Below are 22,696 nucleotides of genomic sequence, written 5' to 3' on the forward strand. Positions count from 1 at the left end.
TTCCATGGAGAACCTTTTTTCAGTTCTATAGCCTATAGAACTATGTTTCTCCCCCACGTAGAACCTTTACCCCATCCATAATGTACAGTAGAACCATTTTTCGGTTCTAACAACCGCGGGGAATTGTCAGCCCATCCCTAACATCATGACCAAGGCTGTGTAGTTGAGCCTGGAACGTCGAGGAGGAGGAGAGAGGAAGAGAGAGAGAAAGGAGGAGGGAGGGAGCAGCCAACCAAGAACCAACCAACCAACCAAACCAGTCAGACAGACAGCCGTTGCAGCCCAGCAGCAGCAGCAGTGTGGCGGCCACACATCCACCAACACAGCGCTATGTTGTTGTAGCCAGGCAGCACTACGGACCCACCGACCAGACCACCAGGACTCGCTGCTGGGTTATGAAAGCGTAGCCGTCCGTGGAGAGACATGAGGAGGAGGAGGACGTTGACCGCTTCTTCCTCGTCTTCACAAACGCCACGGATAATAATAATAAGGAGGAGAGGCTTCGTGTGTCCAGGATTCATCGATTGTGTCCGTCGGAGTAAATGAAGAGGTGATGCAGCAGAGCTCACACCAACACACCGCCTCTATCGGTACACCGCCACAGATAGATAGATAGATAGATAACCCCAAAGCTACGGCTAACTGCTGCTATAGTAGCTGCGTTATATAGCGAATACACTCTTAATGCGACACCCCGGTGGGGGCCACAGCGAAAACAAGTCGGTGAGTAAAAGGGTCTGAATTCCGGGTGTTAAATGCCTTTTTTTGTGCACCGTAGTCGCTTTGTGTTGTCAGTTTAATGGCCGTTAGCAGCGAGGTGTAGCTAACAGTTATCGTTCGCCTGAACCTCCTGCTGCTAGCTAACACGCTTAGCTCGTCGCGAGCGAAGGAAGGAACGAAGCCGCGTTTACAGTTGCTGCGCGCCGGGTTGTCGCGCGACAAAAGCGGTAGATATACAAGCACCTTGTGAGCTTGTATATCTGCTGTTTTCGGCGCGCGGCACCCGGCGCCCAATAAAGTATTACGAAGCCCCCGTTTCAGTCCAGCCAAGAGGAGGAGGATGAACTTGGCATTCTGTGCGGGGGGAGACGCAGACGTCTTTTTTTTAATTTTATTTATTTTTGGTGGTGGGAGGGCGTAGACGGACGTCTTTTTATTATTATTATTTATTATTTTTTGGGAGACGGACGTCTTTAAAAAAATAATAATAATAATAATATTTTTTTTTGGGAGACAGACGTCGCCGACACTAGGATACACAACACGGTGACACTTCTGTCTTCGCGTCGCTCACGAAAAAAATAAATAATGACGTTTATGTTTGTTTTTTCCCTCTCAACGAAAAAGATGTGTACAATATATACATGCGTCACCTCAACACCGCCCCCCCTCCTCCTGTTAAAGTTGTTAAAGGAAATAACGTCATTTATTATTTTTTAAATCGAGCGACACGGTCGGTCGCGCGAGCTATGTCTCTTCTTGTGCCAAAAAGAACAGATCTACAAGCTAATCACACGGCGCGATACGACGCCTTGTTAGCTTGTAGGTCTGTTCTTTTTTGGCACAAGAGACACACACAGAGATGGAGGCCTGGGTGGATGGACGGAAACTAGACAAAAATAGGCCTGTTAGGTTGATTGATGTTTAATACTTAAACCTTAATCTGGTATAAATGAGCAGGGCTTGTACTGTAAGCACTGTTTGCTTGACATGATGACATATTCAAATGTGTTTTCAAAATGTGGGCAGACAGTGGATGTGTTTTTCTTTCCTTGAGGGGAAACATTTATTTTTGCACCTTATTTTGCTTCCCACATTTTGTGGTGATGTCTGTGCTCTGTAAGCCACTAACAGCATGCTAATGGACTTGCTAGGATGAATTATAATAACCCAATACAGTGAGTGCATGCCTAGTGTGTTCAGCTTGAGTCTCCTGTGCAGCTTTCACTGAGGCTGTGTGATTTGTCTTCCAGTCCAATCCGATGCAGCCTAAAGGATGGCATTGAATAACAGGATTTGCTCGGTAGGTGGATTTTCCTCGCTGTTCTCTGTCTATCCGTTGATAATCTTTTGTTTAGGGTATATCAAATATGTCCAAGCCCTACAACATCTGTGCTGGTAGACATTATAGGGCTCATCCGTCACTGGTTATCTCCGTTTTTGGTGATGCTGGCTGGCTAGGAACTGTTGCCACATATGATTCTGTCAACCAATAGAAAAATATTTATCTTATTATTATGGATGACTGCATTTCCTTCTGATCTGAAAGATAGCCTATGTAATTCACTGTGACACAATGTAATGACATTACATTTTAGTAGAGCACTGGCGGACTCTTAGTACTTAGGGTTTAAGTCTGGGGTCTTCCAACAGGGGGTCCAGGACTGCTAGGGGGTTCACAGAGTTACTGCAGGGGGACTGACAGTTGTTTTTGTGATAGGCTATTTTACATTTACCACTTGAAGCCTGGCATCCCTATTCCGAGGAGAACTTAAGCCAAAAATAGCATATGTCAAGCCTGCGAGTCGTTGTAGATCTGCTATTTTCAGCAAAGAGGTTTTAGGTGTTGAGGGAAAAAAAGAGCAGACCAAGTACAGAGCCACGTTGACTAAGTATTGTTAAGTTTATTACTAAGTAATGATGGTTAAATGTCTGAACATACACATTAACATGAATCCATACACTGATGACAGACTCAAACTGTCAGACTGTCAAACAAGTCTATGAAACTATCCATGAAATCTATGAAAAAGTGTAATCTGCATCACAATGTTATACAATATGTAGTGGGGGTCCCTGCTTCATCTCTCTCTCAGCTAAGGTCCCTCCTTGGCCTGAAAAACGTTGAAGAATCTGTGCTGTCATTTTCAGTAAATATCCGCGTGTGCAACTCAATGCTTCATCACTGATCAACACCTGACATGTTCACTTTCAGTATCAACATGACCAGTTCCAAGGCAGCCCGTCGCTTCGTCACTGAGGGGCTTCAGCAACTCGTCTTTGTTGATTCTGGACTAACCGTTGCCGGGATGAGATAATAAGAGTGGCCCGGAGGGTGCGTTGCATGTTGCTGCTACAAGAGGACCCGTGGCGCTTGTAGATCCACTCCCCTCCTCCCTCCCACACCTCCCCAGTCTCAGCCCGACCCCCAACCAGAGTTGACTTTTAAGCGGCGAAACCATGACGACGCCGGCCCTGCTGCCGCTCTCGGGCCGCAGGATCCCCACGCTGTCTCCGGGTGCCTCGTCCTTCCCGCATCACAGGGCCACGTTGAGGCTCTCGGAGAAGTTCATCCTCCTCCTCATCCTCAGTGCCTTCATCACCCTGTGCTTCGGAGCCTTCTTCTTCCTGCCGGACAGTTCCAAGCACAAGCGCTTTGACCTGGGCCTGGAGGACGTGCTCATCCCCCACATCAACTCCCACAAGAAGCACGCCGCGGACGGCCCCGTGGTCATACATGGACAGGGGGCCCACTACGAGCACAGACACAGGTACGTCAAAATGGCAGATCTGACATCATTTGATTTGACATGAACCTCCCAGTGTTTGATTTCCAAAAAATCCTGGCTCACTTTCACTGGCGAGCCGTGATTTGGCTTTACTTTGGGAGAGCTGTAATTTGGCTTTGCTTCTTTGCCATCATAATTTTTTTCCCTGTGCTGTTATGCTGCCGCCGAGCAAGAAAGTGGCTTCTGAAAATGTCATTGAGATGGGTCGCCGGTGGGTTGAAATGATAAAGTACTCGACTATTGATCCATCACACGCAAGGAAATTCTCACTTGCTTTTCTGGTCCACTGCCCAGGTTTATGTGCATGACGTCACGTGTGTGTGGGTATTGTTCCTTGCAGGCCACTTATACAGGTCTCTTGACACACATCGATTGTTCGGTAGCCATGTGGAAAACACCCAGAGGCTGTGGAATGGGATGTTGATAGCCTGTAAAACCGTCTAGCTCCACGTATGCTCCACATAATAGTTTCCTCCTTTTTTTTTTGTCAACACTGCCCTATTTTTTTTGTACCTTGGGTTAAGATTCTCAAAATTATAGTCTACAGGTATGGCCGGTTTCATTGTTGCATGACAGGGAAATAGTCACCTTGGACACAGTGTCCCATGTTCCCCCAAGGGTGAACATGGTGCAACTTGATGAACCAGAACACAGAGGCTGTTTGAAAAGCTGTTATTATATGCATATTTCCACAGTTTCCTTTTGCAGTTCATTCACCATGGAGGCCGACATCTAGGTAACGCAGTAGGGGTGCAGGACAAAGCGTTTTCAGTTAAATTTAAGTGTCATTGTTTAATACATTTTCATTGTAGATTTTATACAGCGTATATGCAAGGCTGCAGGTATTTTTATGCAATGGCTCCAAGTAGATAGGCTAGTACAGCCTGCTGTAGCATTTGTGGAGTTCCCAGAATCACCACGAGCTCTGTCACTTTTGCTGCCTCGCTTGGTCTCTCTCTTTTTGCTGCATCTTTCTCTTTTTTTCATTGTCTCTTTTATTAAATCTCTCTTTCTCTCCATTCCTGTTAAATTACCTCCACACAGTCCGGTCATACTGCTAGCATCAAGCCCAGCATGCACATCGCTATGCTCGGTGTATATGTAATTCAAGAAAATATGACTTAATTCAGCTTTTGCTTACATTGCAGTACTGTACAAAAGAAAGAAAGACATTGTTGTGGAATTATTGACTGTCTTACCAGCCACAGTTGTACAGTTAAATCAACCTACTGTACATGCTGGGGAAGTGGTCGTTACTTACAGAATGGTGGGCTAGGTGTTAAAAGCCTTTTCTCTGCCTGTTGTGCAGCAAGGGACTGTTGAGTATTTTGCCACTCTGGTCCCCTGTGGGGCCCGTTTCATTTTTCCGTTTGTCACAGAAAGCTTTCCACGGTTTGGCACGCCACCTGTTCAAAATAACTAATTCTCTGTACTTTGGTAACTGAGAAGGAAGAAAACTATGGCATGGAGCTACAGTATAGTGTGGTCCTGTATGTCAACACCAGGACTAAGACGGCCCCTCTGAAGAAAGAAGGGCAGTACTAGCTGCAGGAGCTTTGGAAATGTTCCACGGTGTGGCTTTCTGGAGGTAGCTGTTCAAATGATAAAAGGAGTAGACATGGCTAGGCGAAGTGACAGCGCCCTCCCTTCTGTGGAGTCGCTAGTTTGCATTAAAGGGCCCTGAAAATGGTGGATTCTAACCTGCCCAGAGGCTGTACAACTAATCGAAAAACAATCGAAATCACAAAAGTGATTGCCGCAGTTTGCAAACTGCAAGAGGCTGCATTTTTGCAGGGACTAATCTCTAAACAATGTTTACTGGTGCTTTGCAGGATCCCTGTCCTACAAATCAGGCTGCATGTTGGAGAAAATCTTGGATTGTATTCAGACTGAGCAAAGAACCTGTGCATAATGTTCCCACTGCAAATGTATGTAAATTCCCGAGCAATTCCCCCAGGTGTGTACACATGTATGTATCACACAATTCTTATCATATTGTGTGTCGCAGTCAGAATATTTATTTAACACACACAAAATACAATATGGCTTATTATCAATATTGTGTGTCCCTTGCCTCCCAGTTGGGGTATGTCCAGAAATCCAGGGTATTCCCACATGATTGAGCGTGAATATGTTCAATAACAAAATTATAATCTTGTTTTGTGATTGATAACCTCCACAAACAAATATATTCTGTTACATTATTGCGGACATCACAGGATACATTTGACTGAATGTGAGCGCTATTCTTTTGACTGGGGGAGGCTCTTTAAGGTGAGATAAAAGAAGCAACCACTAGCAGACATCGAACACAAACGGCACGCCTCCCCTTTACCCTCATGTCTTGAGGATGGCAATTTCAGCTTTCAAGGAGAGAGAGTAATACCTCTGAGATCCCTCAAAATTAGTTTTATGCAAATTGTAAGTCTCGAAAGTGCAGTCTTTATATTTAACCCCTCATAAGCACCCCCACAACTGTAGTTTAGTTCATGGAATTACCTTCAGTTTAGTATTTTGTGTATCTGACTCAGCAGTTGGTGCTACCTCACTGTGTTCCCCAGGGCCCCACTCCCCTGGGAGTGAACCATATAGAGAGGATATCTAAAGAAGCCTGTTTATCTAAAGAAGCCTGTTAGGGAGCACAGACAAGCTCATAGGCAGCTAATTTCACCAGGCCATAACCACACGGAAGAATCACCTCACCGCTCACATTTTCTACATGAACCATAGCGTCCCTATTCTGGCCTGGGCAAACATTCAGAGAAAATAGCAGATCTACAAGGTCCCAATGCATCACGTTGCACTGTGTTGTGAGCTTGTAGATCTGCGAAGATATTTAGTGTGGCGTGAAAACAGGAGGCTGGCCTATTATAGAGCCCGGGGGGGACTCCGGTCAACTAAGTATATAGGGTTTAAGTGGTCAATAATCGCGTGAAGGTTTTTAGGAAGTACTTTTGGTCTGTTTGCCACGGTTGGTTTTGTTTCGTTTGTTCCGGCGAATGTTTGCGATGTCGACGATAATCCAAAATGTAGGAATGTGGGCAAGTGAAAGCTCACACCATCTAGCCCTGTGCTCTTGCTGTGTTGTACTGTACGCTGCTTCTTTGTAGCATTCCATCTCTTAGCCCAAGGGAGGTGTGATTATTATGATGATGATGATTTTGGGGTATCAGCAGGGGAGGAATGGACCGATGCTAGATTTAAGGGTCCAATTCTGATCCCTGCAATATTCTGTCAAAACGTTTTCTGATCGATTTGAAACTTAGATTTCATTAACTTTTTGACTGCCAGAGTTTTCCATAAAAGTCTGCATCTTTCAAGACAGACAGAATATTTTGTGCTATGACTAAAATGACATCAAATATCTCAAAAGAAAGAGGAGACTCTCTACTTTCCCCAGGAGTTTCTAGCATGTTCCGTTTTTTTAGTTATCGGCAGTTGAATATAGCTTGTTTTCACCAAAAACACCTCTCTGGGAACAAAGTAGAGAAAAATGCATTTTTGTGAAAGAGACTCTCTCAAAGGAAAAGGTGAATTTTTGACACCATTTTCAGTTCATTTTCATCCATCTTCACATACACATGATATACATACAATCAATACAATTATTCATCATAATTCAACTTTGAGTGGTACAATGTGTAACATTCCCCAAAATGTAAGGGGACACTACAGCCTTTACAGTACTACTATAGTCTCACTCCATCACTTCTTCATGATGATGATGAAGAAGATGATGACGATGTATGAATCATACGTCGTCATCATCATCATCATCATCAAATACTTCACATAGAGAATAAATACATACATCTCTTCATTTAATTTCATTAAAAAACAAGGATCCATTCATGCTGTAATCCATCCATTCAGATAAAACAGATAGGTAGATATCGTTGCAGCTTAACTTTCATTTCATTTATTGTACAAATTTAGCGAGAGGCGAGATCACATCGCGATTCGCGAGGCAAACTCTACACTGTCTGTCTGTCTGATGGTCTGTCACGGGAGAGCAGCTCGCCCGTCCTGTGGAAGGGAGAACAGGGTGGAGCATGAACGAAAGCCTACACCTAACAGTTTCAGGAAGTGAAGACCGAAGCATTTTAGAACGAATCTGTCATCTGTCATCAACATCCCATCACTACAGACGGTAGAGATCCGATTGAGTTTCTGTTGTGCAGGGCAAATGTGTATGGCTTCCCTCCCTCCCTCCCTCCCTGGTTTTCTCCATTGAATATCAAGGGGCACTTTGCCCCTGGTAATGAAATAAAACATGATAAAATGGTTGGTTTTGTTTTGATCGTGGCGATTCTTCCGGCTGTCCTCTGATCTGGAAGCCCTAGATTAACTCACAGGTTGCGGAAGAGCGCCCTCTATCGTAAATCACTGAAAACACCAAATGACGATAATCTCAGCAATGGCAGTCAATGAGTTAAGGTTTCTAAACAAATACAAATAACTTTTGAAAAAACATATATATTTAACTTCAATATTTAATTATGAGCAAACAACAATTACAAGAAAACAAGTAAATGTAGAAATACACATTAAAAAAAAAATCAAAATTCTTCAAAGGGAAGATATCGGGACACATCGGCTGCATAGTTGCCGGTATCGATGTCCTCAAAAAAGTGAAATAATGTCTTATATATTGACCAAACTAATATATCGGTCGGGCTCTAGGTATCTTTCTGGCAGCAGCAAGGTAAGAAAGAAATTGTACCGAGGGAAACTTTGGATCAGTCACATGTGCTTTTCTGCTGATGCAGAAAAGCTGCTGATGTTGTGTCATGTTTCTTTTCTTTTTTTCCTCCGTTTTAATTTATTTCTCTTTTCTTGCCTGTCTATATTTTAATATGCTCTGTGCAGCACTTTGGTTCGACCTTGGTTGTTGGAAATGTGCTATACAAATAAAAGTTTGATTTGATTTAATGCCAGAATTGAGCGCACTGTCATAAACATGTGCCAAAGGAGCTGTATTATCCAACATCTCTGTCTCTTCCTGATCTGAACGGATCGAGCTGGATGTTTTCCATAGCTTTTGCTAGTAAGGCTTAGAAATTAAACATAGTATGTGTTTTGTGCAAGGATAAAAGGTGGAAGTATACAGTATTATGTTAATTGTGTTTTAATTCATCCAATGAGGATGTTTTTAGCACCAAAACTTCGAGTCAGCAAAAAAGTTGGACTTGAACAAAACATTACAGTTCCATGCATTCATCATCAGTGCATAATTAGGGGAAATCCAGTAGTAGTAGTTATTATATTACTTACTTAGTTACCATAGTTTATGAAGCTGCTATACAGAAAAAAATCACACCCTGTGTGAAGGAAGCGGTGCCTTTGGGGCGGGGCGTAACTCATTTCAGTTCGTCCCTATTGGTGGTCTGAGTCCACTTACCAAATTTGTACTTGGTAGCATGCTGCAAACTGGAATGATGGCTGTTTAAAGGCCAGCCAATGGGCAGACAGAGGGGGCGGGGCTTAAGTAATTACAGTTCGTCCCTATTGGTGGTTTTAGTCCATGTACAAAATTTGTACTCCGTAGCATGCTGCGAACTTGAGTTATGGCTGTTTAAAGGCCAGCCAATGGGAAGACAGAGGGGGCGGGGCTTGAGCAATTCATGCTGGTCCCGTATTGGTGGTCTAAGTCCACATACCAAATTTGGACTTGGTGGCATGCTGCAAACTGGAGTTATAGCTGTTTAAAATCCCGTGCTCATCCCGTGCTCATACGGGCGGACGTCCCTGGGGGTCCCTGGACCCCTCTTTGATAACCGGTGGCACGTGTGGCCAATGAGAGGAGAGATGACATAGGCAATCTCCAAGTCCGTGTGTGTGTGTGTGTGTGTGTGCGTGTGTTTGTATGTGTTGCTTCTTTGCCGTGCTCATCCCGGGCTCATACGGACACACAGACACACAGACACACAGACAGACACACAGACACACAGACACGGTGTCAAAGCCAAGTGTAGAGCGGTTGGCACCGCTAAAAACCCTAAATGAATATGAGGATTAAAAGGAAAATACTGTAAGCGTGATAATAAAAAGCACAAATGAGAATATCAGCCTCCCCCCGAAAACCATATTGTCCAACACCTGCGTTTCATTTGCAGTGGGGCAGCAGTAAAATGCTCTCTCAATTGAAATGAATTACCTTTCATCTGAGAACAATGCATGAACTGTGATCCAGTTAATGTGGGCAACAAATGAGTTTAATATGCAGGGACAAACATGGGAACCAGAGGTTCCCTGTGGATTTCTGTAGACAAAATCGCATTGGTCCAAAACGTTTTCACTTTGAGCACGTTATGTTGGGTTGCCTTTGTTTTTCTTAGACTTGTTTGAGACAATCCAGGATTTGCATTACCAATTTGAGAAATGGCAAGTGGACATAAAGCTTGAAATTACAAAATGAACTCAAAAGTTAATATTTTATTCAAAACCATAATTGTCATGCTGAATGCTTCTAAAGGTAAAATCATTGTCACTTACTAATTAATGTTATACAAGGGAAAGCACAGATAAGGGTTGCAATCTAACTCTGTTTATCCATCCATCCAAACATCTATTCGTCAATGCAAAACAAATATTTCCCTTTACTTTTAACTTGTAGGCCAGGCATTCTACACAACTCCGGAAAGCCTCGATTAATTGGAGTCTGTCTGGTGAAAATTGCAACGGCATGAAGATTTTGACATTTCCTTCTGTTAATTATGCAACGCATCATTCATTCATTGACCAAGCTCCCACTTTGGTACAAACCACAAGAGGTTAAATGAAATGTATAACAATGTATCCTTAAATAGGCTTGTAGTTAATTAAGCTGTCAGGTAAAATAAAGCTCCCATTTAAGCCCCATTGAGCGGGGTGCCCTGATTTTCCAAACCAGTCAATGTGCTGACCACATGAACCGCAACCTCCTGGGTTTTGACTCGGACCTGTGTTGCACGTCATTCCTCCTTTCTCCCCTCCCCTCCCCTCCCTCCACTGTCTGGTGTCCAGTCTAAATAAAGCATGGATGTCTCCAACAATTCTTAAAAAGAAAAGAGAAAAGGCCATAAGAACCCATTCAATCCGGGAACGCATCTGTGTCATTTGAAGATTTCTTTGGCTATTCCAGAAATAGCATATCTACAAGCTCATAGTGCCGCGCTATGAACTTGTAGATCTGCTATTTTTTTTAAATGGTGAAAATGTGTGCAAATCTTTGAATATATATATATTTTTAAAGTGATCATTTGTCTCAACAAATGACTGAATTTTTCTGAAAAGCTATTTTTGCTGTATCAGTGGTGCTCAAACTTTTTCTTTTGACCGCCGGTCCCCATCAAAATATGTTGTTCCAGGAACTCCCCAGATCCAAAGATTTGAGTTAAAAATGTTGTTTCAGAAAAATATATGTATTCAAAGATTTGCACAAATGTTCAAGATTTTTCAAAAATAGCAGATCTACAAGCTCGTACCACGGCCCTCTGTGCCACGCTATGAACTTGTAGATCTGCTATTTTTGAATAGCCATCCATCCATCCATCTTCAACCGCTTATCCGGAGTCGGGTCGCGGGGGCAACAGTTCCAGCAGAGAGCTCCAGACTTTCCTCTCCTGAGCAACATTAGCCACTTCCTCCTGGGGGATCCCGAGGCGTTCCCAGGCCAGTGTGGAGATGTAATCCCCCATCTGGTCCTTGGTCTGCCCCGGGGTCTCTTCCCAGTGGGACGTGCAGCGAGGACCTCCCTATATAGGGAGACGCTCGGGAGGAGGCATTTTTGAATAGCTAAAGTATAAAAATAAGGAACTCCCCAGATTATAGCTAATCTAAAATGACACAGATGCGTTCCCGGATTGAATGGGTTAAAAAGAAAAGGAAAAAAATCCATATTAAGCAGTTATGCACAGGTATAGTAGCTGTTCCTTCATCAATATCAGTGGTTCCCAAACGGTGGGCCGTGAGACGAGTCCATTTGTGCCCTGCGATTTTGTGACAACCACTTATTGCAATATATACTGTACAAAAAAGTGATATTGTTCAAATTAACTATGCCAGTACTTTGAGTGCATTCACTTCCCAATGCAGATGCAATGATATACTCTAAATATATATTTCAACCTGGTGTTCTTATTATGAACACCAGGTTCATAACATGAAATTGTTACATTTCTATGATTTTGTTTCTTTTCCACATACTTTATTTTACACTGTCAAAATGTTGAGCTCGTAGATCAAATATGTTTGCTATGAATATGAATGAAAATGTGTGCCATGGCATTTTGACTTGCCCATTGGTGTTACTTGGGCACAAAGTTTGAAAACCACTGATGTTGACATTTCATTTGATTTCTGAAGGGGTAGGGTCACAGGGTTGTTGTTGTTGTTTTGTTGTTCTCAAATTGGGGTCCGGGGGGCTTACAGGGGGTCCCCAGCAACATTTGTTAATATAGTATCACAATCATATTAACCACTTTATCCATCCAGACCTTTTTTCGGTATTTGTAGGGTTTACCGACATGAATAAAGTTTGGAGTGGACGAAAGTGTTTTATACTGCCCCAGAAGAACTCAGTTCTGAAATTGAATGCCAGACCTGGCCCACTCAGTAATCTGCCCATACTGTATAGCTCAATGAATCTGCCTAGCAACACCGCGGCTTGCTCTTGTCGCTCTCTCTCGGACAGAAACCGTGTACAGCCAGCACTGGAACTGCATTGCCACGCGCCGTGAGCTTGTAGATCGGCTATTTTGAAAATAATTTAGTTTTTGTGGTTAAAGATTGCTTTTTGAATTTGGCCATAGAAGAAATGGACCGTAAACAGTCATGACAACCAATGAGTGCTATTTTTAACAGCATCCGCTGCCCAGGGACCAGTTTAGTGTCTTGCTCAGGGACACTTCGAACCGGCGAGCTTACGATTCCAAGACGGCCTGTCTGGGAACCTGTCTCTACCCATTCAGCTATGCCCGCCCGCCTTACGATTAGCCCAGTTTCATTCACGAGCCACACCATTATTAAGACTCTGAACTGGAATTTCATTTTACTTGCCTTCAGTTTGATTGTTCAGGGTTTCAATAAAATGTTCTCTTTAATGTAAACCATAGTTTGCCATTTCCAAAAATGTAACGTGATAGGAAGGGTCTGAAAACATCGGCAAGCCACTGTATGCATCGCTGATGGTAGTTTTAAGGAATATATAAAAGCATTACAGGAGGACTTAAAATGGCCACACCACCTATGCACAGTACCAAGGCGGGATAGACGGAGAATGTATGCATGATGGGGGAACTCCTACAATGGCTCTGCCACTGTAAAAGCAAAAATAGCTCACCATTGATTGTGAATGTCTGAAAAGCCCCTCCATGGCAGTCTAGGCGAATTAGTGCTCAATCTGCTTGCACCAAGAGAGGCTGATTCTAAATGAGGCTCTATAGCAGTGGTTCTCAAACATTTTCATTTCAAGGATTAAGTCGTGGACCCTGCGTTTGAAAATATTTTTTGTCCCCCATAAGAGAAGGTCTCAGTTGTTAATTGGAATAAGTAGAGAATACTACAACTGTCTATAGCGAAAGAGAAACCTACAATCATTCTTATACATTACATTCTCTCATTGGATTACCTTGTTAGTGGGTGAAATCATTGTGAAAGTAACCAATTTCAACCTGGCGTCCCTATTTTGTCATGCCACAGGCAATGAAAATAGCCGGTCCACAAGCTCAAAAAGCATTGCATCGTGACACGTGAGCTTGTAGATTGACTGTGTTAGTAGCAGTTAAATTGTTCCTCGTTTTGCTGCGGACCCCCTGGAACCACCTCAAGGACCCCTGGGAGTCCCCCAGTACCAATGCTCTATAGATCCTGGAATCCTATATGTGTGGTTTCGTGAAGACCTTTGGCACTGACGGCGGCCTGAGTGATGCTTTAGGTTGCGGTGTCATGATATGTCTGTGTTCATGTGGGGTTTTTCACCCGGGTGCTATTATTAGGACTGGTTTTACTTACACACACACACACACACACACACACGACACATATGCTCACATACTGTACATGCAGGCAGCCCAGTCTAGATTTATCACACTGTGCTGTGTGTGTGACAGGTCGAACAAGGCATGGAAACACAGAAATTATTTCTCAGTTCACGCTAACTATGATAAATCAGCGTTCTGCGATGTTGGCCTTACTGGAACCCTGACTATGATTCAAAGCCTGTGATGCTGAATTCAGATTTATGGCTCTGTCACAACCCACAGCGAAGTTATAAGGCCTGTAACACTAATAGTAACCGGCAGGCCAGTAAGAGGTGAAATTGGGTTACCTGTATAGTAATGCAATAAGACCCATTATGGTATGTGTGTGGGTGTGTGGTAGAACGCTGGTTCTTATGGTATGTGTGTGGGTGTGTGGTAGAACGCTGGTTCTTAAAGCGGGTGTCCGGGGACCCCCAGAGGTCCTTCAGGAGGTTCCAGGGATCCTCCAGCAAAATGAGGAACAATTTGAACATTTAAGCCCAATTTGAATTTATTTGCCTATTTGAAAATAGCTGATCTACTAGCTCATAATGCATTGTGAGCTTGTAGATCTGATATTTTCAAATAATGTTGACACATTTTAACACATATTTTCTTATGGTGGTCCCTGGCACAAAATCTTGTGGTCAAATTTATATAAATTTGGGTGTCTTTGACATGAAAATGTTTGAGAACCGCTTGTGTAGACTAGAGTGTAAGGAGGAGGCTGGATTTATTAGTTTGTGTGTTGTTTTTTGTTCAGGTTTTTTTTTTATTGGTATTTTCCAATTCACATACGGGTCAATAAGGCCTGTCTTGTAAATCCTAACAGGCTTTCTGAAAAAACGTACGTTGCTACAATCAGTGGTGCTCTTTTCATGTCAAGGACCCCAAAATGCTATGTATTTGGCCGCCGACCCCATCTCAAAATATTTATTTCCAGGGACCCCAGAGAGGCAAAGATTTGAGTTACAAATGTTTGCTTTAAAAATATATATATTCAAAGATTTGCACAAATATTCACACATTTTCAAAAATAGCAGATCTACAAGCACTCGGTGCTGCGCTATGAGCTTGTAGATCTGCTATTTTGTAGATCTTTGTAGATCTGCTATTTTTGAATATCCAAAGTATAGCTAAAATCTAAAATGACACAGATGTGTTCCCAGATTGAATGGGTTAAGTGATTACAATGTAATTCTGTCCAATCTGTATGTAAGAGTATGTTAATGCAATATAACGTACAATTGGGGTGGTTGTATGTGGTTTCCCTGCTCTTCTACCGAGATATTTAGATCCTGTGTCTGGCTTTACACGACTGGTTGACAAAGTGTTACTTGCTTGCAGGTCAAAATTCAATTACTCCCCTCGGCAAGTAGGCAGGCTCTATTAGCTCAGTGGTTAAAATTTCAGCACTTAGTTGGCGCAGGAGATCCGGGTTCGAATCCAGGGTAGGACAGGAAAGTTACAGAGGGTAGCTTTAGCAAATATTAATGTTAAAGTTAATATTCCAAAAACCTACCACCAAGACTCTATGTGGACCTCCAGTCCAACCACTGAAGATGTACTAGTTAAGTTGTATTAGGATACCATACAGATAGGCTAAAATATAAGTTATTTGTGATTAAAATAAGTTCAGGATTGTGGCTTTAATGCATGTTTTTGATATCCTCTTATGTATTAGTGTTAAAACCTCAAAGTGCTTGAAGCTGTTGTTCTCAGCTTACACATTAAAAAGCAGCCTTTTCAGCTCTCACATACATACATACACATACCTCGCATTTCACTTTCAGACACTTTTCTCAGTATTAATGTTCAAAATCCTCCAAAGCTACCATTCTCAGGTTGCCTGCTCAATAACGGCTGTTATGAGCTCACACAGAGAGCCCCCCCGCGGCCACAGCTGGGTGTAGGGTGTCTTGCGGGTAGAAACCACATGATGTAAAGCTGGGGAGATGGGGTGGGCGGGGAGTTACACGTCGGTATCATGGTTTGAGGAAGAAATACAACCAGTGCTGGAAATTTAAGACTTGAATTTTGTGGCGGTGGTGGGGTTTTAAAATCTAGGGCATTTCATAAGACTCGGGGGGTCCTTTTCCCTCCTAATAAAGTCATTACCTTTTACAGCATAGTCGAAGGTTAAGCTGTCTAGAACAGTGTTTCTCGACCTTTTGAATTTCAAGGACCACGTGTTTCTTATGCATTAAGGTCACGGTGATAAAGATTCTTATTTCTGGTACCCCCATCTACACTATAAAATCCACTGTGTTCATTTAACTTTGAGAGCGTACGAATGGTACACGTCCATTTGGTACCATTTTGTACACTCTTCGAGTTACAGAACTATAAGGGTCCATTTGGTTCCTAATTATAGCTGGGCACTCACACTGGAATCCCCTGAAGGACCCTACATTGAGAAGCATTGGCCTGTATATGTACTGTAGCTATGTATGTCTGTCCACTCGGATCATGTCGCTATGTGCATGACATCATGACACAGAACCACCTCCATCCAATAAACCAACACAGCATTAACAGTATGCACCAGGAGATGTCGGACATAAAAGTCATGAAGTTTGAAAGGTGGATCGTACTGTAGGTGAAAATACTTTTATATCCTTTCAGCAAATCTCTTAGACACCAACATTGTTCTTGTGAAGAACTCTTGTACTTACTAGGTGAAATATTTACATTTTATTATTACTAGTCCATACCCGGGGATGTGCGCAGTCAAAGTATTTGCAGACTTTTAGTTATGTATGGGCAAGGCTTGTGTTCGATGTCTGCCTTGTTGCAACACTTTCAACACACACACATGCACACACGGCCGTGGACCCGTCGCCACGTCGCGGAGCCCCAGCGAACACACGCGCGGCCACGGCCCCTGCTAATAACACAACATTGAACATAGAACATTGCACATGTGAATCTGCGTGCTAGTGCTATGAATATGCTAACCAAAGCGCTCTTCCTCTCATAAAACACAGTGCGTGTGGACACAGGCCGTAAATGAAAGTCCTTTATAAGTTTGCAGCGCTCTAATAATGGCATTGATTGAGAACAGCTGGTGAGACAGACAGTCGGGGTCTGGGGGAGAGAGTTGACACACACATACATACACACACACACACACACACACACACACACACACACACACACACACACACACACACACACACACACACACACACACACACACACACACACACACACACACACACACACACACACACACACACACACACACACACACACACACACGGTAGATCCTCCTTCGTTGTCATAGAGAGACGTTAGCACCTAACAGTGTTGAGTACATCCCATAGCCTGGGAGAGCATAACCCGGACAACAGACCCCGTGGTCGCGCATGTGCAGTAACGGCGAAAACTGTGGCCGTACAGTTAGACAGTTTCCAAAAAAGGCTAATAAACAGCTTGAATTTGTGAAAAGTGAAAAACGGGCTTCCTCACGGTATGCATATGCTAATGCTCAATGGCTGGTCTAGGTTTGATGCGCACCTGGTATCCTAGTTTCTCTGAGGCACTAGCAGTACATTGTTGTCTTTGCACTCTGCTTATGTATTTACCCTGTTTATTTTGTCCAGGGTTCATGCTTACTCTGCTTACATCGATCACGCACTTGTAAGTCACTCTTCATAAGTCTGCTAAATGCCTTAAAACTAAATTGTAATAATTGAAATTTCTGGCATCATCATTCCCCAGCTGCACACACAGAATCATATGAATTGCTAAATCAAACTTATCTACATGGTACATTGTATTATTTATTCGTGATTCGTCAGTTTCATGAACTAGGTAATGTTCCTTTGATTTTTTCATGGCGTGCTGTGTAGTGAAGTGCAGTGTGTTCTCAGCTGGTTGATGAGGTCAGCAAGGTGGGTGTGTTTGTGTGTGAGAGTGGTTGGGAGGCTGGGTGAGCATCAGGGTTCATCTCTGTATTCATGCTTGTTAGTCTCGGTATAAAGGCCCTGCCAGGAACCAGACATGTCTCTGTCTGAGTGGCCTTCTTCCCTCATAGTATTCATTCTCATCTCCCAGTCTGGTCTGGATGCAAAAGAAAAAGTAAATGCTGCCAGCAGGATAGAGGATATTCCCTGTGGTTATTTTGTGGGAATGCTTAACCAAATAAAACCTAGCATCCCTATTCTGTGCATGTCGTAACAGGCAAACATTCAATTCTAATTCATCAAAAATAGCAGGTCTACAATCTCACTAGGGATGGGACGATAATCGCTATTATCGTTTATAATGATAAAAAACGCTCACAATAATCGTATCGCAGAGATTTTAATTTATCGTGAAATTCAATTCACCTTTGCCGTGCTGCATTGTACCACTTTAACTCTCTATAATTGGTAAAACGCACCTGTAAAGAACGTACTTGATACAATCATATTTTCACTCTCAAAATCTCTAAAAATAGCCGATCTACAAGCTCACAACGCGTCACGATGCGTTGTGAGCTTGTAGATCTGATATTTTTGGCAAATGTTCCACCCCAGACTATTGATGCTGGGGTTAAAGTGGTTAACAAAAGTGGCATTTTAAGAGTTTTAAGCATATTTTGATTATCGCGATATCGCCAGTCGCAATTATTTTGGTCACAATAATCGTGACATGAAATTTTCATATCGTCCCAGCCTTAAATCTCACATGCAAGGCAAGGAGGAAACCCAAATGATGGTTGGTTCCCTTCCCTGTCGAACAGACAAACCTACCAGCTATAGCTAAACATCACTAGCATTTTCCTCATTGAGCCATTTGGGAGCCGTGCAGTTTAGAGACAACTAATTTAACCATTAGTCTCACTCCATTTTGTAATGCATTTGGTAGAATGTAGTCTTGAGAAAGTACGTTTGTCTTACAGCCGGTTACCTACAGAAACTCAAGACTTTATTTTCACTCCGGCTCCATCCCTGCTCGCTTTCTACACAAACATTTTGTGGTAATTTGGAGCTGCTTGTTTTATCATAATAGTTATGTTAGTTTCAGCAGTTTTTGGCAGATGCTTTCTGGACAGAAACGTCCTCTCCTCTCCTGCAGCCAGCTGTCTGTGTGTTTGAAAAAAAATATGTAAAGTTGTTTGGATTTATTTGTAATTGCCTCCCAAATGCTTGTTTTTGTTTTAAATACTTGGGGAAACTAGCAGAGGCTATTACAAATTGCTCAGCCGAATGCCATTGTTTACACTTCTTTGGAAAGCTCATACACTTCATGTTTATAATAATATACTGTATATAAAAACATTTGGATTCCTTCTAAAATTGCTAAGATATGTGCAGTTGTACGCACACCTACATCAGCAAGGTGACAAGAATACAATGTGAGCTTTTATTTGATGTCTGCACTAAATCATATCATATAAAATTGTATAAAAAGAAAGTTGATTTAAAGCAAGAAACCTTTTATAAGCTGCATTGACACGTCAAGGTCCTCTGTTTACACAAGCTCAATTGAACAGTCCCATACTTGTATTTGCAACTTATTTAGTGAGTCTGGAACAATCAGGTTGTTTATTCATACAGATAAAAGTGATGAAGGCAGATTGCATAAATTTGGACCTGGCGTAAATACTCCTGCATGTGGAATAAGTTAAAACACCATAAATAAGTAGGATAGAAGCCAAGCCAAACAGTCAGAATCTGAATCTGATTCAAAGCTGAATGAGCTTTGAATCATTCGGATCAGCCCTACATATAAGTTACATGTGTCCTTCACTTACCTGTGTCTAATTTCCTGTTTCACAAGTAACGTTTCTATCAGTTACTTGTGTCTTTTGGTTACCTGTGTTGATTAGTTACTGTACCTGTTTGAGCCAATGCTGAAACTTTGTGTCCTGAAAATACTGGTGTTTATGTGAACCAAACATAGTTGTCCCTGTAAGCTAATGTTACATCCCTCATATATTTATTCCATGACAACACAATGTAAAAAGCTTGTTGTACACTTAATTTACAGAAGAAATATTGGACCCTTAGTGATTAGGATTATAATGATTAGGATTATATCGATTTCGATTCCTTCATTTTTATGGATACCCGCTACCCCTGCAATTTGGATTCGGTTCCCACTTGGAACCTAATTTCTAAACGCAACCCAACCCTATTCATAATGATGGTTACCGCCTTACCGGTTCAGCAGTCCACATACAATCTAACCTTTTAATCTTGTACACTGGAGTCTGGACCGGACCGGGTAAACTGGAACTGGATACCTACAGAGTGTCGCTTTATGTTTCTGGCTTCCAATGAAAATGACTGGTAGCCTGTTGTGTTGTCTGTCACTGCTAGTGTGATCACAGCATCAGTTTACTGTGTCCTGCTTGGTCTTAGTAGTAGTACCTGTGTCCTAGTATTACCTTCATAAATTTTAACATTTTAGTTGTTATGCAGTGCTAATCTGTTGTGGTACTGGTATACATTGATTACAGAGGCATCACAGACAGGTTTTTTTTTTTTACAGATTTTTTAGTACAGATTAACATTGTATTTCCTCTTATCAGATATGTTCCGTGTCTCATTTCCTCTCTGTTGTTTTCTGTTTATCTCTCATCTGCTCATGTTTCTCCTGGGGAGCCCAGCTGCAGCCTCTCTGTCTCATTGCCTGACTGACTGACTGACGTGCGTGCGCGCCCGCGCGTGCCTACACACGTGCATTTCCATTTATATCTGAGTGATTACAGAGTACAGCCTCAGGACCTCTTCATATACAGTGCAATCACCAGAAAGCAAGTTGCACTGGTCTGTTTGATGGCTTTCACAAGGCACATTCATAAAATCAGTTAAATCTGGAAACTACGATACACCTTAACAAATCTTTTATATGACGTACATTTTCTATACAACCATTTGCAATAATACGTCAGCCACCCCGCCATTTAAAAAAACGAAGTTGCTAGCTAGCTTACTGCATCATTGTTTTTGACCTAGCCTGAGTTTTTTGATTAGGAAAGCAAAAAGATAAGTGGATGAAATAAAGAAGAAAAGAAAGCTAAGACAGAAACACCAAAAATATATCAGGAAGAATGTTTGTTTTTTTGCCGTTAAAGGGGGTACTCAGCTGAAAGAATACTGTAGTGGGGGTACTATTTTTGACTTTCACAACTGCCACAGAGGGTGTGGTTACTCTTCTCCTGGCACATACCATCATGCCTATTGGTATTTTTATATGCCATCAAAAATAAAAGACTCAACATTGTTTGGTGGAGCCTTTTATTAAGCCTAATTTATACTCTGTAGTACGGCAGCGTTGCTTGCCAAAAAAGAACAGATCTGCAAGCTCTTAAATTGTGCATCTGTTCTTTTTGGCAAGTGACACCCTTGCACGATGGAAAATTAATTAAGCTTTGGCCTTCTATCAAAAAGCGACAATGTTTTGGACTTAAGATAATTATGAGGCTGTGCACTCTAGCATCTTTTGAACGGCTGATTTAGCCAAATTATTAATATATTATATCGTCTCTGTCGGTTGGAAACCTCATATGTCCAAAACAGATTTCAAAGGATTCAAATTTAAAAGTGGCAAAAGTAGCAGATCGACAAGCTCAAAACTTGTAGATCTGCAACTTTTGATGCTTTTGTGTGACGCTGCAGTATGATCAAGTAGGGCGTTCATTCATGGAAAAACACAAAAAGTTAGAATATGGACATAGGAGCTTTCTGCCCGACAACAGCGATATAATACGTGGGCCCTAGTCAAAGTGTTCAGTTGATGTGATCACATTTATCAAGTCAACCACAGAAGACACAAGCTTTTTTTGTAAAGTTCACCTGCATCCTCCTAGTCCAGTGGTTGTCAAACATTTCCCTGATATCTGAATCCAAGTACCCCTTTAACCCATTATGTTTTGCTAAGAAAACTCCAAGAGATAACCATGGTTAGCAAATTAGCATAATGCTTTGAATGAATGATAACCCAGCTTTTAGGAAGTAAGAAAGAGTTCCAAATAGTGCCTTCTCACTCTCTCACGCTCTCTCTCTCTCTCTCTTCTCAGTTTTTCCATAACCAACTAGGCCTATGATCTTAAGATTAGATCTAGTCCATGCTTTCTATATTTGTTGAGTATTTATGTCATCCTGGGGGACTAGATTAACATGCATGCGCACACATGCACACACGGGACAGAGGAGCCTAGCACTGTTGGCATTTAATGTTGGTAGCTACTAGCTAGCTGACAGTAGTTTTTGGACAACTTGAGTTGGAAGGCTCAGCCACTCCAGCTGAATTAAATGTTTTTTACATGATCGCTAGCTAGCATTTCCTCCTATCTTTGATCCATGCGTTTTTGTTCCATTGGTTGGCTTGTTGGTTGTGGTTTCCATAGCAATAAGAGTGATCAGATCCCCCCACGGCAAAGTAGGTGGTTGTGCTCACAGAAGACCTTCTATGTATACTTTTAGATTCATGTGGGTGCATTGATCTGCCTGTGTACCTCCGTCCCTGTGTGTGTGTGTGCGTGTGCACGTGCACGTGCACGTGCTTGCACGCCATCTGCCCGTGTTTGTGACCACACGCACAAAAATAAGGCAATACAAGTACACACACGGCTGCCTTCCAGTTCAGTCAGAGTGACGGTGTGAGTGTTTGCCTGCCAGGTCTATGTAGCTGTAGAGCCCTCCTGCAGCTGCTGCTAATGAAGTCGGCATCACAGACCGTAGGAGTCTGGACACATCTGCCACCGTGAGACAGACATACGCACACACACAAACACACACACACGGAGAGCCACAAACAAACTGCAACTCAGAGGATATCCCTTAGCAAGCATTACAACTATTATGTTAAAACAACTAACCCTCTGGGAAACGACTACACAGTCACCTGAATGGGCCTCGTTCTGAATCGACTGAAAAAAAAAAGAAGATATATATATATATATATACATATACACACACACTTACTTACTTACTTACTTACTTACTTGCTTATGGCAGTCCATCGTTGTCGATGATGACTTCAAATATCCCGGGGCAAATGGGGGTTTTCAGTGCTTGGTGCACTCGTGCCACCTCATGTGGCTGTGTAGACCAATTGCTGATCCACACACATCAAGGAGTCCAATAACCTATATTTGCATATATTAAAATATTTGTTTTTCTGGCTTTTATTTTGATGGCACAGTGATTGATAGGAAACAGGAGAGAGTCGGGGAATGACCCGCAGTAA

General features: G+C 42.4%; 1 protein-coding gene across 4 annotated transcripts in view; it reads left to right on the forward strand.

Annotated features, from left to right (window-relative positions):
• Window positions 1-248: 248 nt before the first annotated feature.
• The window catches only part of man1a2 (mannosidase, alpha, class 1A, member 2), a 188,926-nt gene continuing 166,478 nt past the window's right edge, over window positions 249-22,696 (forward strand). For 2 of the 4 annotated variants that reach the window (XM_084084763.1, XM_084084765.1), the window contains exons 1-3: window positions 250-550; window positions 1,974-2,023; window positions 2,936-3,491. In XM_084084763.1, the coding sequence (XP_083940889.1) occupies window positions 3,181-3,491 (311 nt within the window). In that variant the 5' untranslated portion in view covers window positions 250-550; window positions 1,974-2,023; window positions 2,936-3,180. The other 2 variants (XM_084084766.1, XM_084084764.1) reach the window with 2 other exon arrangements.

Source organism: Gymnoscopelus microlampas (assembly GCF_963454915.1).
Source record: "Gymnoscopelus microlampas genome assembly, chromosome: 17".
Lineage (NCBI taxonomy): Eukaryota > Metazoa > Chordata > Actinopteri > Myctophiformes > Myctophidae > Gymnoscopelus > Gymnoscopelus microlampas.